Raw genomic sequence first — 15,138 nt, 5'->3', positions numbered from 1 at the left:
TCCTGGTTCTGCTCCTTTCACAAGGAATTATTTTCTTCAGTGAGCTTTTGTATCTCCTTTTCCATTTGGCCAATTTTATTTTTAAGTTCTTTTCTTCAGCACATTTTTGTACCTCTTTTCCCATTTGACCAATACCTATCTTTTAGAGAATTCTCCTCTTCAGTGAACAAACCATAAAGAAATGGGATTTATAGAGTATCCCAAGAATCCTAGTGCAGGTTGAAGCTAAGACTTTGGGGATAGCCTATAGAATGAAGAAAGATTTTTCCCACCAAATCTCATAATATTAGAATGATGTAATACAAAGGAGATACATATGAATAGGATGCACAATAGTGAAGAAACTTATGGATTTTTTCCCAAGAGCTGCTATAGGCTGAAAATGTAAATCATATGAAGAAGTGTTCATATAAATCCATGGATGATAGCTCTATAATCATTCAGAATAACTAATATGTCTGAGCTCCATCCTTAATCTTCTTAAATTGAAATGATGGAGGCCAGGGATGATGTACCCTAAACTGTCCCTTCACCTGAGAAAGAGTCCAGGGCTACATGGCTCATGGAGTTAACCCAGTATGACAATTTTTAGGTTCCAATGAACTAAAAATATTATGCCTTGCTAATAATGGGTCATTGTATCCTATTCTTCCTCCCCAAAATTTTCAGAATTGTTATTGGGGTAAAATTATTCCCCTTACCTGACTCTTGGGTCATTTCCATCGTGTTCTTTAAGGCCAATACAAAAAGTCATGGGGTGTTTGAATACTGGATAAAATGAACATATATTCTCCCCTTCATCTAAGAGTATCAGAAGTGAGAGTCAGGTTTGGAAGTTTTAACTGCAACCTCACTCAGTAGCACATGATCAGCAAAAGAAATGATTTAAAATATACATACATATCTATATGTAGATAGATACATACATATCTATATGTAGATAGATATTCTAGATTGTCTTCTTTCCTGACACTGCATGATTCATAAATGCAAACTTATTTTAATATTAGTTTGTGCAATATATGATTTGGAAAGGAAATCATATAAAAATTCTAAGTGTAGATAGATTGAATTAAAAGATCAATACTACGCTATCAGGGATGAGGAAACTTTTCATATTAGAGAACCCCATTAATATTTAGCTGTAATCAAGTGAAATAAAGATATAAAAGTAGAAAAAATATATTAATAAAATATTTTCTGCAAACATGACAGAACAAGAAAATGATAAATGCTGGAGAGGATGTGGGAGAGTTGGAACACTAATTCATTGCTGGTGGAGCTGCGAGCGCATCCAACCATTCTGGAGAGCAATTTGGAACTATGCCCAAAGGGCTACAAAAATGTGCATACCCTTTGACCCAGCAATATCGCTATTAGGACTATATCCCCAAGAGATCATAAAAATGGGAAAGGGTCCCACATGTACAAAAATATTTATAGCAGCACTCTATGTAGTTGCCAAAAACTGGAAGTCAAGGGGATGTCCATCAATTGGGGAATGGCTGAATAAATTATGGTATATGAATGTAATGGAGTACTATTGTGCCATAAGAAATGATGAACAAGAAGACTTCAGAGAGGCCTGGAAGGACTTATATGACCTGATGCTGAGTGAAAGGAGCAGAACCAGGAGAACTTTGTGCACAGCAACGACCACAGTGTGCGAGAGTTTTTTCTGGTAGACTTGGAATTTTGTAATAACGCAAAAACTTCTTATAAAAAAAAAAATCCCAAAGGTGGTTCTCAAGGCAAAATGCCTTCCACACTCAGGGAAAGAAATATGGAAGTCATTCACAAAATGTAGCAGATCATGTTTGTGTATGTATATGTGTTTGTGTATCATGTTTTGATTTGTTATATGATTTCTTTCATTTATTTTAGTCTGACTACATAGCATGACTATAGTGAAAATATACTCAATAGGAAAGTATATGTAGAACCTAAAAAAAAATAAAATAAAATATTTTCTTCTATAAAGTGTGTCAAAATGCCACACTTAAGAACCTAGAAGACCACATGTGGCCTTAAGGCCACAGGTTCCCGAACCCTGTTCGAGAGCCTAGACACACTTTTGGATTATTTTCTGTTTTGGATTCTTTGCACTCCCAATCCTCTGTCTTGGCAAAGCACAGTTAGTTCATTTGCTCGCCTGACTTCCTTGAAAGTGTAATCAGATCAGCAATTTTTGATGTGGCCTAAATAATGGAAAATATGCTCATTAGTTTAAGATTCGGTTATAATACTATAGACTCAGACAAAGGCTGAGAGGTGCAAGGGATTTTAGGACATAGAATGTTAGAACTAAAAGAGAAGAAGGTAATTTAGAACCTTGAATGTTAGAACAAGAAAGGACCTTAGAGATCATCTGGCCCAAGCAGGGTTTGTTGGTAAATATTTAACAGCACACTCTCCAAAAATGAAGGGCATGCTTTTAAGTTTAATGTGAATTATTATTAACATTTCCTTCATTATTTTCTTAAGTCTAGACAATGAACAAAGCACTACATCAAGCCCTGATTTGTAGCATTGCTGATTTCTGAGGTATAAATACTTGCCCTGAAAATTTAATGGTCAACTGAGAACTGGTTAGAGTTGACTCCAGCACATTTCATAGATGAAGAAACCTGGGAAATAAAGCTTGTATAGTTTTGGAATATAGGAATAAAACAGATCTTAGTCCATAAAGATGAAAGATGAGATGGAATAAAATTGTACTGTATTAAAAGTCATGGAGATTTTTAATAATGTGTTAAAGAAACATGGACTCTTCCCTTGGTCTTAGAGTATCAGAATAGAGGACCAGGTTTTGAAATTTGAAAGAGTTTAGTTTAAGGCAAATCAAAGGAAATGCTATTTTCTGAATATTGAAAATATATGAAAATGAAGAGGATCAGGTAAGGAATATAAATCAGCTTGATAGAGGTATTGGTTACATTAATAATTTCAGAGCCATATTGAGCATTTAGGAAAACTGGACCATATGAAGGATGCATGAACCTTCCCCAGCTTCTCTATATCCTTTGAAAAGAGTCTAGTACCCAGGGAAAGTAACAAAAAGATAGTGGATATGTCCTTTGAGAATAAGCTAAAAGATAGCAGACATAGTATAGGTAAGATAGAAAAACCATTAGATTTGGAGTCAGAGGGAACGTTTAAGTCATAATCAATTTCCTTGTCTGAAAAATGAAGGGGTTACATTTCATCCCCCATGTCTTCTTCCAGCTCTCAGTACAAAATCTGGAATTGAAGGAGAAAATACTAAGATGTCATATACTTAATTCGCTGTTGTCACTGTGAAGGACTTTAAGAGGAGGATGTTGGGCTTGATCACTATACAGAAGACCACAGTGGGTTTAAATTAAATGGGGTGTGGTGCAGTGGAAAGTGTACTGTCTCTACCTACAGGACTTGAGTTCCAATCCTGACTCTACTATTTACTGCCTGTCTGACCTTGAGCAAGTCACTCCTCTTAGTCTCAGTTTCCACACTTGTAAAAGGAAGGGTCCAACCAACTTTAAATCTATAAGCATACAACCTGAATATCTCCAGGATATTTGTCAGGAAGGATGGCCTGCTGTATAGGGGAAGAAGGAGGGATATCTTTGGAAATGAAAGTGACATAAAAACAGAAGATATCAATAGAAAATGAAGCAGGAGAAGCCAGTTGCTGTAAAGGTGATAAAACATGGGTCACATTCAGTCAGAAAACAAATGAGCATTTGTCATGGGCAATTTAGACCTTTGTGTGTCAGGATATAAGGAGCTGAACTGAGTGACTTCTCAATCTTCCTTCCTGCTGGAGAAGGATTTCTGTGATTCTAGGACTTCCATGCCCTCCCACATGTTACTCTCCCCAGTCCTATTGGGATGTAACCAGGTCAAGAGCAGGGTCTGGGTCTATCATTTTGTTGTTCCCCTTTTACCTTACTTGAGGACTCCATGCTTTCCAGAAAGTGGCTATTCTAGCAGAGAGTAGACAGTCGTTGCTGTTAGACAGCTCTTAGCAGTGCAATTTTAATTAGCCTGCTTCATGTTAAACACATTTATTCCTGTTTTTTCCTTCTTGGAGATGAGATGGATAATACTATGTCTGTAAAATATGTTCTAAGGCATTTACCATGTCATTTCTTACCCATCTTTCCTCCTAGATTAATAACCCCAATTCTTTAAGAGCACGATTCAGTCTCTAAGATTTTCTCCTCTATGCTTTTCTGTTTCTCTGCCTCTCTTATTTTCTTCTCCCTTGCTTCCATCCCCCCTCTTATGGAATTGTAGAATTTTAGATTTCAGAATGGATCTCAGCTGGAGATCATTTAATCCATTTCTCTTTCTTCCTTTTCCCTACTCACACCCTCAGCTTCTCCCAGGACAAACATTTACAGATCCTAAGTGAAAGCATGGCTTTGGCTTAGGGATTTTTCTTGAGTCTTTTATCCCCCTCTGCTTCTTCACTCTTCCCCTCTCCCTTCATTTCCAAATTATCCATTGTCCAAACTCTCCCAGTCACTGAATGCCTACAATGCAGTGGGAAGTGGGACTATCTGAAGGCAGTGACATATCATTTCCTGCCAATCCCCTTTCCCCTTCCCTCCCTCCTCCTGCTCACCCCTTACCTTTCCTTCTAGGCTTCCCTCCTTCATGACACCAAATGCTTTGACTGCTGTCTTGTTCTTTTTCTCTTTTCTACACACATGAAAGAATTCTGCCAAATGGGCCTAATTGGGGTGGCCTTAAAACAAAGACTTTGGAGTACATGAGCATGTCTGAAGTCCCTTCCCATTTATCCAGTCTATCTTCTATGATTTCAATGTCCCTTCCAATTCTCACATCCCAGGTTGTAACATGGCGCCTGCCTCCAATATTCTGTGTACTCTGATGCTCCCTCAGCTGAAAGAAATGGAAGCATGCCCACAAGAATGAGCAGGACTTTGTGTCCTGAGGCACCACTAGCTAGTTCTTCACTTTTCTGACCTTTGGGAAGGTCACTTCAGCTCTACATATTTGTATCCTAAACTGAGGATTTTAGCTCCTGCCACCTACCTCACTGGAGGTGAGAAGCCCTAGAGATGCAGTCTTGGGTTGGCAGAACTTTGGCCTTCTGAAGGAGGAGGCTATTTGTCCTCAGCTTCCCGTTTGGAACCTGCTTCCTTCCTTTGGGTGCAGGGCCTCAATACCCATACACTTCCCTCCCTTTGGCACACAACCCAGCCCTCCATGCTCTAAAGACTTCCCTTTCAGCATCAACACTTACCTATCCTGTGTCTCACAGTCACAGACAAGGCTTGTTTAGTGCTTGCAGTTGACCTGAGAATTAACTCATTGTTGAAGTGTTCTCAGAAGACCCCAACCCAGGTTCCTTGATGCCCAATCAATTGGTTTTCCACCAGACCACATTTTTGTGGAAAGGAAAAAGGGTTGGATTTGGAATCAAAGACCCTAGGTTCAAATCCTGACTGTGCAGCCTGAGGCAAATCACTTAACTTCTCTTGGCCTCAGTTTCTTCATTTGAAAAATAACGAGTAGAGAGCTCTCTTCCAGTTTTAAACCTATGTGTGATGATGCTTTAATGTTACTTCTCTCTAAGGTAACAGCTGAATTTTAAAGCACCATTACATGTCATTGAGGTTTTAACTTAAGGAGTGACTATAGGTAGAATAGAGAGATATGAATGTTGGAAGTGGAAGGGGTTCTAGAAATTGTCTTTAGCTGTCAGATGAGGAGAAGGAAAGTGTTTTGCTGAGGTCACAGAGAGAGCTGGTGGGAATGTTAGGCTGCAGATGCCACATCTGCTGACCCTTATTCTAACGCTCTTTCTGTGGTATTTCTGGGCCAGTGGAGGAGATAATGCTAGGAAGGGTGAACCTTGTGACTCCCACCTCAGAGGTCACCTGGAGGCAGCTGTCTTTTCTACTTCCCTGCAGGGCTACTTGCTGCCATACAGCCTAAGGACTTCCCACCAACATTCTTTGTCCCCTTCTCTCTTTCACCACTGACTCCTGTCCCCAAGGAAGGGGATTTTCACCATTTATGGACTCCTCAGAACATTGTTTTTAAATGCATAAAAGACCCAAAAATACAAGGGAAACCAAGGTTTGTACTAAGTGGCACACTGAATAGAGGAATGGCCCTAGAGTCAGGAAGTTGTTGCTGTTGACTCATTTCAGTTATGTGTAATGTTTTATGACCCCATTTGGGGTTGTCTTGACAAAGATACTGGAGTGCTTACTGGACACAGCTAGGAAGTGTCTGAGGTGGGATTTGAATTCAGATTTTCCTGTCTCTAGACCCAGCTTTCTGTCTACTGTGCCCCCTAGCTACCATAGAGCCAGGAGGAGCTGAGTTCAAATCTAACCTAAGATACTTACTACCTTTGTGACCCTGCAAAGTCACTCAACCCATTTGCCTCAGTTTCCTCCTCTGTAAAATGAACTAGAGAAGGAAATGGAAAACCACTCCAGTGTCTTTGCCAAGAAAGCCCTAGGTGGGGTCCTAGAGAGTTGGATGTGACCAAAATGACTGAGCAACAGCAACAATGCAAGGGAAACCAAAGCCTAGTGAAAATAAAGATGCACTTTTTTTTCTCCATCCAAGTTTATGGAACCCCCTGAAATCTATCCACAGACTCCTTGAGCATCTGCAGACTGCAGGTTGAGAGCCCCTGTTCTAGAGTCAGCCAGTTAACTATCATTTATTGAGTGTATAATAGGTGCCAGGCACTGTGCCAAGTATTGGCAATAAAAAGAAATCCCCCCCCCAAAATAAACCCAGTCCCTTTAAGGAGCTGTATGAATTAACAATATTAATCTCCAGGCTTGGGGATGGGGTGGTTGGTTTCTACTCCTGAGGCACCACATCCCAAAGTCTTTGTTTCATAGGGGAAAAGTCTTAACCTGGGCTATTACACTGCAGAGTGAGTATTCTTGCAGTAGGAAATGAAAGAGTCCCCCAAACACTCCCTGGGCACCTGGACACACCACTTAATTTCTGGATGGCCAGGAGTATAGATACCTTGAAGAGCAAGAAGCAGGCTATTCATGGGGTCCTTCTCCCAGGCCTGGCTTGGGGCTGCCAACTTTTAACAATGGGCAGCACCTGGTCCTCTAAGGAGCCTGTGTTGGCTCTTTCCAGGTTTGGCTCAGTTGCTGATGCTGAAAAAGCCCATGGGAGAATCAAGGCCCTCTACAGCCAATTAGTAATGAGCACTAAAGTAGCCAGAATTCAGGAAAAAACTTGTCCCTAAAGAGCTAAGCCTATCTCTTTCCTAATTTTTTCCCACTCCTATATGCATATATGTGTGTGTGTGTGTGTGTGTGTGTGTGTATGTGTGTATATATATCCCACTCTCCAATCCCAATATTTTCTATGAATATTATACCTTAAAATAATTACATTTGTTTAGTGCCTTTTTGAATTTGCTTTCTTATTAATTATTTTATTTGATCCTAAAGACACTCTTGCTAAGTGAGTAGGAATTATTTATTCCCATGTGCCAGATGAGGAAACTGAGGCACACAAGATTAACTAACTTGTCCAAAGTCACACAGCTCTTGCTCTTACCATCCCTCACAATTGTTCTATTTCCATATGTATGGACTCTGTAACAATAACCTGTATTTCTTTCTGCCTTATGACCCCTAACCAAGGCTATGTTGGTGAATGTTCAACAGGTGGCTCTGGGGAACAAAAATATATATACAACACACTTTTAAATTTAATGTGTCTTATTAACAGTTTGTCTATCACTTTCATACATCCAGCCAATCAGTAAAGCAATAAATCAAGTAAATCTATATGTGTACCTTAACTCTTCAGTGGATAGCCTGTGTCATCATCTGGTCTCCGGAATTATGGATGGTCATTGTGTGGCTCATAATTCCCAAGAGCTTTCAAAGCTTTTTTTTTTTTTTTTACAATGTTGTTTTCTTTGTATAATTGGTTCTCCTTGTTTGGCTATTCATGATTTGTTTAGTATCAGTTAAGGGCTTTGAGTCTTCAAAATTGTGTATTTTGTAGTATTATTGTTTCTTGTGTAATTATTTGTTTGATCCTGGTCATTTAACTCTGCTTCACTTGATCTGTCTTTCTTGAAATCATCTATTTTTTCATTTCTTAAGCAAAAAGTACTGTATCACATTCATATACTACAACTTTTTCAACTGTTCCTCAAATATTAAGTATTTCCTTAGTTTCTATTTTGCCACCTAAAGTATATATGCTATAAACATTTAAATATATAACTCAGTAATCAGTGAGTATCACACAAAATAAAGCTCCGAGGGAGCTGTATTAAAAGGCAGATACTCTGTATGATGAACTATTTCCAGAAACCTTCCCTAACCATCCCAATCCACAGTGATTTCTTCTTCTGAATTTCCATGGTGTTGACCATGATACTACTGTTGAACACATTTTTCTCCCTAATATTATTAATTTTGTCCATGTGTCTTCTCTTTGTCTTCTCTTCTCCAGATAGCTTGCAAATTCCTTGAAGGGGGGCCTGAATACCTCTACCTCAGCAAAAAGCCCAAAATGTCCACTTGCATCAGCCATGGAATGACTATTTTGTGACTGATTTATTGATCTCAATTACATGGATGAATCTCACCCCCAAAGGCTAAGGAGTGACTATAGGTAGAATAGAGAGATATGAATGTTGGAAGTGGAAGGGGTTCTAGATTTGTTAAGTTATAAGGCACTGTTGGACTTCTTGATATATTTTAAATGTTATAGTTTGCATTTTTTCCTAAGAATATCATTTTAATTTTGATATAAATAGGATGCAACATTTTGCCAACATTCTGGTAGATGTGATTGGGGACCTATGTTAGTGATTTTAAAAAACCTCTTTTTCAAGTTCAAAGATCATGTGGTTTCAATACTTAGATCTGGAAGGCACTCTAAAGGTCATTTAGTCCAAGCCCCTCATTTTACAGATGAAGAAACATATACCTTAGAAGTATAAAAAAGGCAGGAGTCCTCTGATCCCAAATCTGGTGCTCTTTCCAGTACACTGTAACTGATTTGACTCATACAGATTTTGGTTGTGTTTATCTTCTAAGAAACACAAGACATTAAAATTAAATGTGTAACATTCAACTTCACAAAGTAAAAATCAAATTGGGAAAGGGGAAATAGGAAAAAAAGACAAAGGAATAGTGGGATGCTTGGGAGAAACAAGAAACACAGATAGCAGCAAACTAAAATGAGAATTACCAGGGAGTGTTTTTCCCTTGCTTGTCACTGGTTTAGTGGGTTAGATTGCTGATGGTGCTATTTAAGACCAAGATTGTATGTTTTTTCACTATAGGAACTCACATAAGCAGAGAAAATAATTTAATCCGTGCCCATGACGTCATTTCTGATCTTGAACAATCTTGAGTGTCTATATCCTTGGAAATAGTCAAGTGAGAAGAAATGGTTTAGTGAAGGTCATCACAACCACATATATTACTTCCTCCACTCATCCTGTTAAAAGAAAGAAATAGGAAGAGAAGGAAGGAAGGAAGAGAATGAAAGAAAACAAAAGAAAGAAAGGATGAAGGAAACAAATCTTTGCATCATGTATGCATTGTCATGAACACCAAATTCCCTTATTGGCCATACCAAAAAAAAAAAAAAAGGTGTCTCATTCTTTCTATTTGCTCCCTTACTTCTCTGTCATGGGCTGGGTAGCATTTTTCATTTTCTGGCTTCTGGAATCATGGTTGATCATTGGGTTAAGCAGAATTCCTAAATCTTTCAAAATTATTTGTTTTTTACAATTTTGTTGTAATTGTATATATTGTTCTCCTGTCTTCTCATTTTATTTCTGCATAAGTTCATACAGCTCTTTCCAGGTTTCTGAAGTCATACTCTTCCTCATTTCTTATGAAACAACAGTACTCCATTACATTCATATGCCATCATTGATCAGCCATTCCCTCAATTAATAGGCACCTCCTTAGTTTCTAGTTCTTTGCAGTAGAAAAAAGTTATTATACATAGTTTTGGGCATTTGGGTCCTTTCTCTATTTCTTTGATCCATTTAGGGTGTTGGCCTAGATGTGATATGAGTCAAATGCTGTGCACAATTTGATACCTTTTCTCTTATACCTATATACTATTTTGATAAAAATTATTTGGTTCACTCACTAAATTGTTGAATTTGATTTCTATTATGATTGCCATATAAGTGGTTCTTAAACTTATATGCCCCAAACTCTCACTTGAGTGCCACTTCTTAGTTCTGCTTCCCTAGCATTTGTTTTCAAGATATGTATATGTGTGTGTATGTGTGTGTGTGTGTGTGTGTATGTATGTATGCATTTATTATGTGATTTGAGGGGATATTTTGAAGTACTTTGGTAGGGAAACTGGGAAAGCCCAGATGAATCAATGACCTACCTCTGCCATCTTAGCTCTGCCCTCCTCATTGTCATCCCCAATTCTCATTCTTAAGTAAGTATTTTCCTCTGTGAGCTCTCAAGTCTCTTTTAGCATTTGAACAATTTTTCTTTTTTAAGGAATTATTTTCTTCTTGAATTTTGGCACCTACTTTGTCATTCAGCCTATTGTGCTTTTAAAAAATTGGGTATATTTTTATTTTATTTCTTAAAATTATTATTTATTTTTAATTTTCAACATTCACTCCCACAAGTTTGAGTTCCACATTTCCTCGCCCCATCTCTCCCCTGCCCCCACTCTGAGATGTTGTGCATTCTGATTATGCCTTTAAACTGTTCTGCTTTCTTAGGACTTCTTTTCCTAAGTGAATTTCTTTGTCTCCTTTACAATTGGCCTGTTCTGAGTTTTAAGGTGTTATTTTTCCAGTATTTTTGTGCCTCTTTTGCCAAGTTGTTACTTCTCATTCCATAATTTTCTTGTATAAGTCCCATCTCTTGTTCCCAATTTTTCCTCTGCTATACTTAACTCTTTCAAGAATTCTTCTTGGGCCTCTGTCCAATTAGCAGTTCTCTTTGAGCCTTTTGTTTTAAGTGTTTTCACATTATCTTCTGAGTATATGTCTTGCTCTTCCCTTCCACCATAATAACCATTTATGATCAAATTCTTTTTTGTTGTTGTTTTCTCATTTTCCCAAACGATTTTTTGACTTTTAACTTTATGTTAAAGTTGGAGTGTCCTTAAAATTGGAATTGAAGTTTAAGGTTCCACCCAAATGAATTTAATAGAATTGATAGAAATCAGTGGAGCAATTTGAGAAAAATAGCAGGGAGGCAGAGGAGAGGTTAAGAAATGCATCACACATCACCCTCTTTCACTGGAGAAGAACTATGAATAGGTAATGGTGCATATGCTTTCACATGAGGCCACTATGTATGTTGTTTTTGCATAATTATTTTTCTTCATTACATAGGAAGATTCACAGGGAGAAGGGAAAGGGAGGGATGTTGAGGAGAAGGGTTACATCCAGTAAGAATAATAAAGTAACTTTTTTAAGCGGTGGGAGGACAGACCAGGCTGTAAGGTAGATTTGCAATAACAACTATTATTAGATAGAATGATGTAATCAAAAGACTTGATGCAGAAGACAGGGGAGTGGGAACAGTGTGGAAATATAGAAAAGGGAGATTGAGAGAGAGAGAGAGAGAGAGAGAGAGAGAGAGAGAGAGAGAGAGAGAGAGAGATGTTACTATCCAGCAAGCACAATTGGAATGACAGGATAACCCTGATTAGCTCAATGAATTTGGTTACTTGGCGAATATGGTTCTTACAGTGTTGAAGAGGGAACTCATAAGACTCAGTAATAATATTGACAAAATTATCTCTAAAAGCCCATTGAAGATCCTTTTCTCTGATTCTGAAACCACCAAGAAAACTTTTGATCCTGATTTGAATTGCCCACCTGAGGAGAGAGTACATGGGTTTAGTTTTCTTTGGCAATTCCAATTAGCTTTCCAAATGTATGTATGGACATTGTGGTTCCTGCCAGGCCTAGAGGCCTGAGGGCTACCCGAGTCTTACCTTACCTGTATTGCAGGTCTTCGGCTGGCCAAACCGGATAAACGTATGAGAGAAGAGACTTTACGGAGTCGAACAAGGGTTAGGCTTTTATTCAGGGTCCTGGTTACAAGTGCAGGGGGAATTCTTCCTTAGGAGGGAGCGAGGAATCTCCCAAGGAGGCAAAGATCTTATAATAAGAGATTGGAAGCAGAAGTGTAAGTGGGGAGAGAGGGGGAGGGGAGAGCGAAGAGAGGAAAAACGGAGCCTTCTGTCCTGTCAGGGCCCCTCCGCGCTAAGAGCGCTTTCAGGCTTTCCTGATCCCAATTAAGCTCTCCGGCCACGTAGTTTGCATCTGAATACCGTGCCTGTTAGATAACAATAGGTGTGCCCAGACCCGGGACAGTCTCGAGGGCAGGGATGCTCCTCCCATCACGTTTCTCACAGGACGAGGCGGAAATACACGAGATAGCTCAGTCTCACTCCTCGATTCCCTGCTGTTTTCTGGGGGGCCTCATGAGAACTCTAAGATTTAGAAGTTCCCACCTTTTCCCGCCCGAGACTGTCCACATGGAATTGAGCTTCCACCCCCAACAGGTTCCCATACTACCACCCTGTTAAGTTGGGTTGGCACATGGCAACTTAATCACAGAGTTCCAAGTTCTGCAGAAGTGAAGTTCTAGATGTTGAAAAAGAGGACAACGAACCCAAAACCTAAAAAATAAAGAACCTTGCTTGCCTCTTCTTTGAGCCAGATGTATGGCCTTTTATTTTGTTTAAAGAATTCTCACAAAGGTGGGTGACTCACTAGCCAGATCAGCAGAGGAAGGCTGATGGCAAAGAGTGACTAACTTTCAGATAGGATGACATCAATAATCTAGCATTTTCCCCTTTCCATTAGGGACATCGGTTTGTTTGGAAGGCATGAGTGAACAATTTTTCACCCTGATTTATCATTTATCATGACATGAAGCTGAAGGAAACATTCAGTACAAAAGTGAAAGGGAGAAGAGAGGAAAACAGAGAGATATGTGAATGAAAAATTGAATAGACAAGCTGACAGATGAAGAGATAGGGATGGATATAAAGATGGTGTGATATCAAACAAATAGACAAGTATTCTACCAAATTATCTTTGTTCTCCATTAAATCCCTACTCAAAGCCACATATGGCAGGGAAATAACCCTGTGTTCTCAAAAGCTGTGAGGACAGAACATGAGCTGAGGCAGGTATATTCTCCCAAGTTTGAAAAGTTTTGAGGGCAGGTTTGCTGACTGTCTGTGTTTCTGTCACCCCCAAACCAGTCTGATCAATTGCAGAGAAGTTCGTTACCTAAAGGCTAGCCCCTAGGGGACAACTGTTTTTCCAGATACATTACCTCAGGAAGACTAACTATCTACCAAAAGACAGGGAGGGGTGATCTGTATCTAGAAGGAGGTATTGACAACTATGATATCATCACTTTTTCTCTATTGAACCAAATCAAACAAGATAAGGAATGTGAAAGTACTTTGAAAAGTAAAGTAAATGAAACCAAACTTCTATGTTATAATAATAACCAATATTTATATAGCACTACTGGATTTGCAAAGCATTTTATATACATTATCTCATTTGAGATGTGAATAATAATAACTTTAATATAGTATTGGATAGAGATAGATTACTGGAAATTAGATGCATATTAGATCAATAACTTCTGAGAAGTGAAACCTTCTACCCTTGTAATCTGTACCCCAATACATGTTTTTCATCGTTAAGTAGAAAATTATGAAATAATACTAACCAGATGCCAACTGCTTAGTGTTGTTGGGAAGGTTTTAAACTTACTCAAAGATACCTCATATGGAAAAAAATGGTAGTTATGCTAATGTAGATCTTATGAGGGAGAGAGATGTGTAGTGACAGAGACGGAAAGAGAGAAAGACAAAGAAAGAAAAGGACAGAGATACAAAACAGTGAACATATGGTGCCCCACTTCCTCCTTCCCTCACCATTCCTCCCTCCATTTCTCCAAAACCTTCCTTAGTGCCCCCTTCACCTCCTTGTTCCTCAGAGTGTAGATTAGGGGATTCACCATGGGTGTAACTACTAAATAAAAGAGAGGGATGAATTTGCCCTGGTCATGGGAACTACTCTTGGATGGCAGCAGATAGGCATAAATGGCTGAGCCATAGAAGAGGAATACCACTGTCAAATGGGAGCCACAAGTATTGAAGGCCTTTTTCCTGCCTTCAGCTGAGGGGATCTTCAGGACAGCCCTGGCAATGTAACCATAGGAGATGAGGATGATGCTCAGGGGCACTGCAGTGAAGAAGGCACAGATACCATTGAGTACAGCCTCATTGAGGCTTGTGTCACCACAGGCCAACTTGATTAGAGATGGCACTTCACAGAGGAAACTGTTGACTTCCTGGTGTCCACACAATGGGAGCTGCAGAGTGAATGTTGACTGAATGAGGGAATTTCCCAAGCCAGCTAGCCAGGCTGTGGAAGCTAGCTGGCAGCAAATCTGAGGGTTCATGATGGTCATGTAGTGGAGGGGCTGGCAGACGGCTACATACCGATCAAATGCCATCACCAACAAGACCATTGCCTCAGTAGCACCCAGCCAGAGGAAAACATATAGCTGTGTTACACAGCCAGCGTAGCTGATGGTTTTGTCTGCACCTGACAGATTGAACAGCATCTGAGGGACTGCACTTGTGGTAATGGCAAGATCAACAGAGGCAAGGTTACTGAGGAAAAAATACATGGGTATGTGAAGGCGAACATCCAGATGCGATATTAGGATAATGGTCAAGTTTCCCACCAAGGTTAACAAGTAGGAGAACAGGATAAGGACAAAAAAGATCATCTCCAGCTGGGGATGGTCAGACAGATCAATCAAGATGAAACCCTTAAAGGAACTGTTCTTGGCTTCTCCCATCACTGGCCACCTTCTGTCCCCTGAGGAAGAGAGAAAGGTCACCATACTAAGCAAAGTAGGGGAGCACTGTAAGTGTTCTGTGGGACTGTAAGCTATTGGAAAAGATTCAATTCCTTAATGCCAGGTCTTCAGGAAACAAGAGAAAAATAAAGGAAAGAAAGGAAATGAAAGAAAGATAAGGAGAATTATAGATTATTTTGTGAGTCTCCTGGCTTCATGGCTATCTATTAGTTTGATTCTGCTAATCTAAGATCGGTCTTTACCGTTA

At 39.3% G+C, this 15,138-nt stretch overlaps 1 protein-coding gene across 1 annotated transcript; it reads right to left on the bottom strand.

Moving 5' to 3' along the window:
* Positions 1 to 13,931: 13,931 nt before the first annotated feature.
* Positions 13,932 to 14,870, bottom strand: LOC140501972 (olfactory receptor 2C1-like). The gene has a single exon (XM_072606234.1). It carries the CDS (start codon positions 14,868 to 14,870, stop codon positions 13,932 to 13,934), a length of 939 nt encoding a protein of 312 aa, XP_072462335.1.
* Between the last annotated feature and the right edge of the window lie 268 nt (positions 14,871 to 15,138).

The sequence above is a fragment of the Notamacropus eugenii genome, chromosome 1 (assembly GCF_028372415.1).
Source record: "Notamacropus eugenii isolate mMacEug1 chromosome 1, mMacEug1.pri_v2, whole genome shotgun sequence".
Lineage (NCBI taxonomy): Eukaryota > Metazoa > Chordata > Mammalia > Diprotodontia > Macropodidae > Notamacropus > Notamacropus eugenii.
This window is presented reverse-complemented; position numbering and strand designations above follow the sequence as displayed.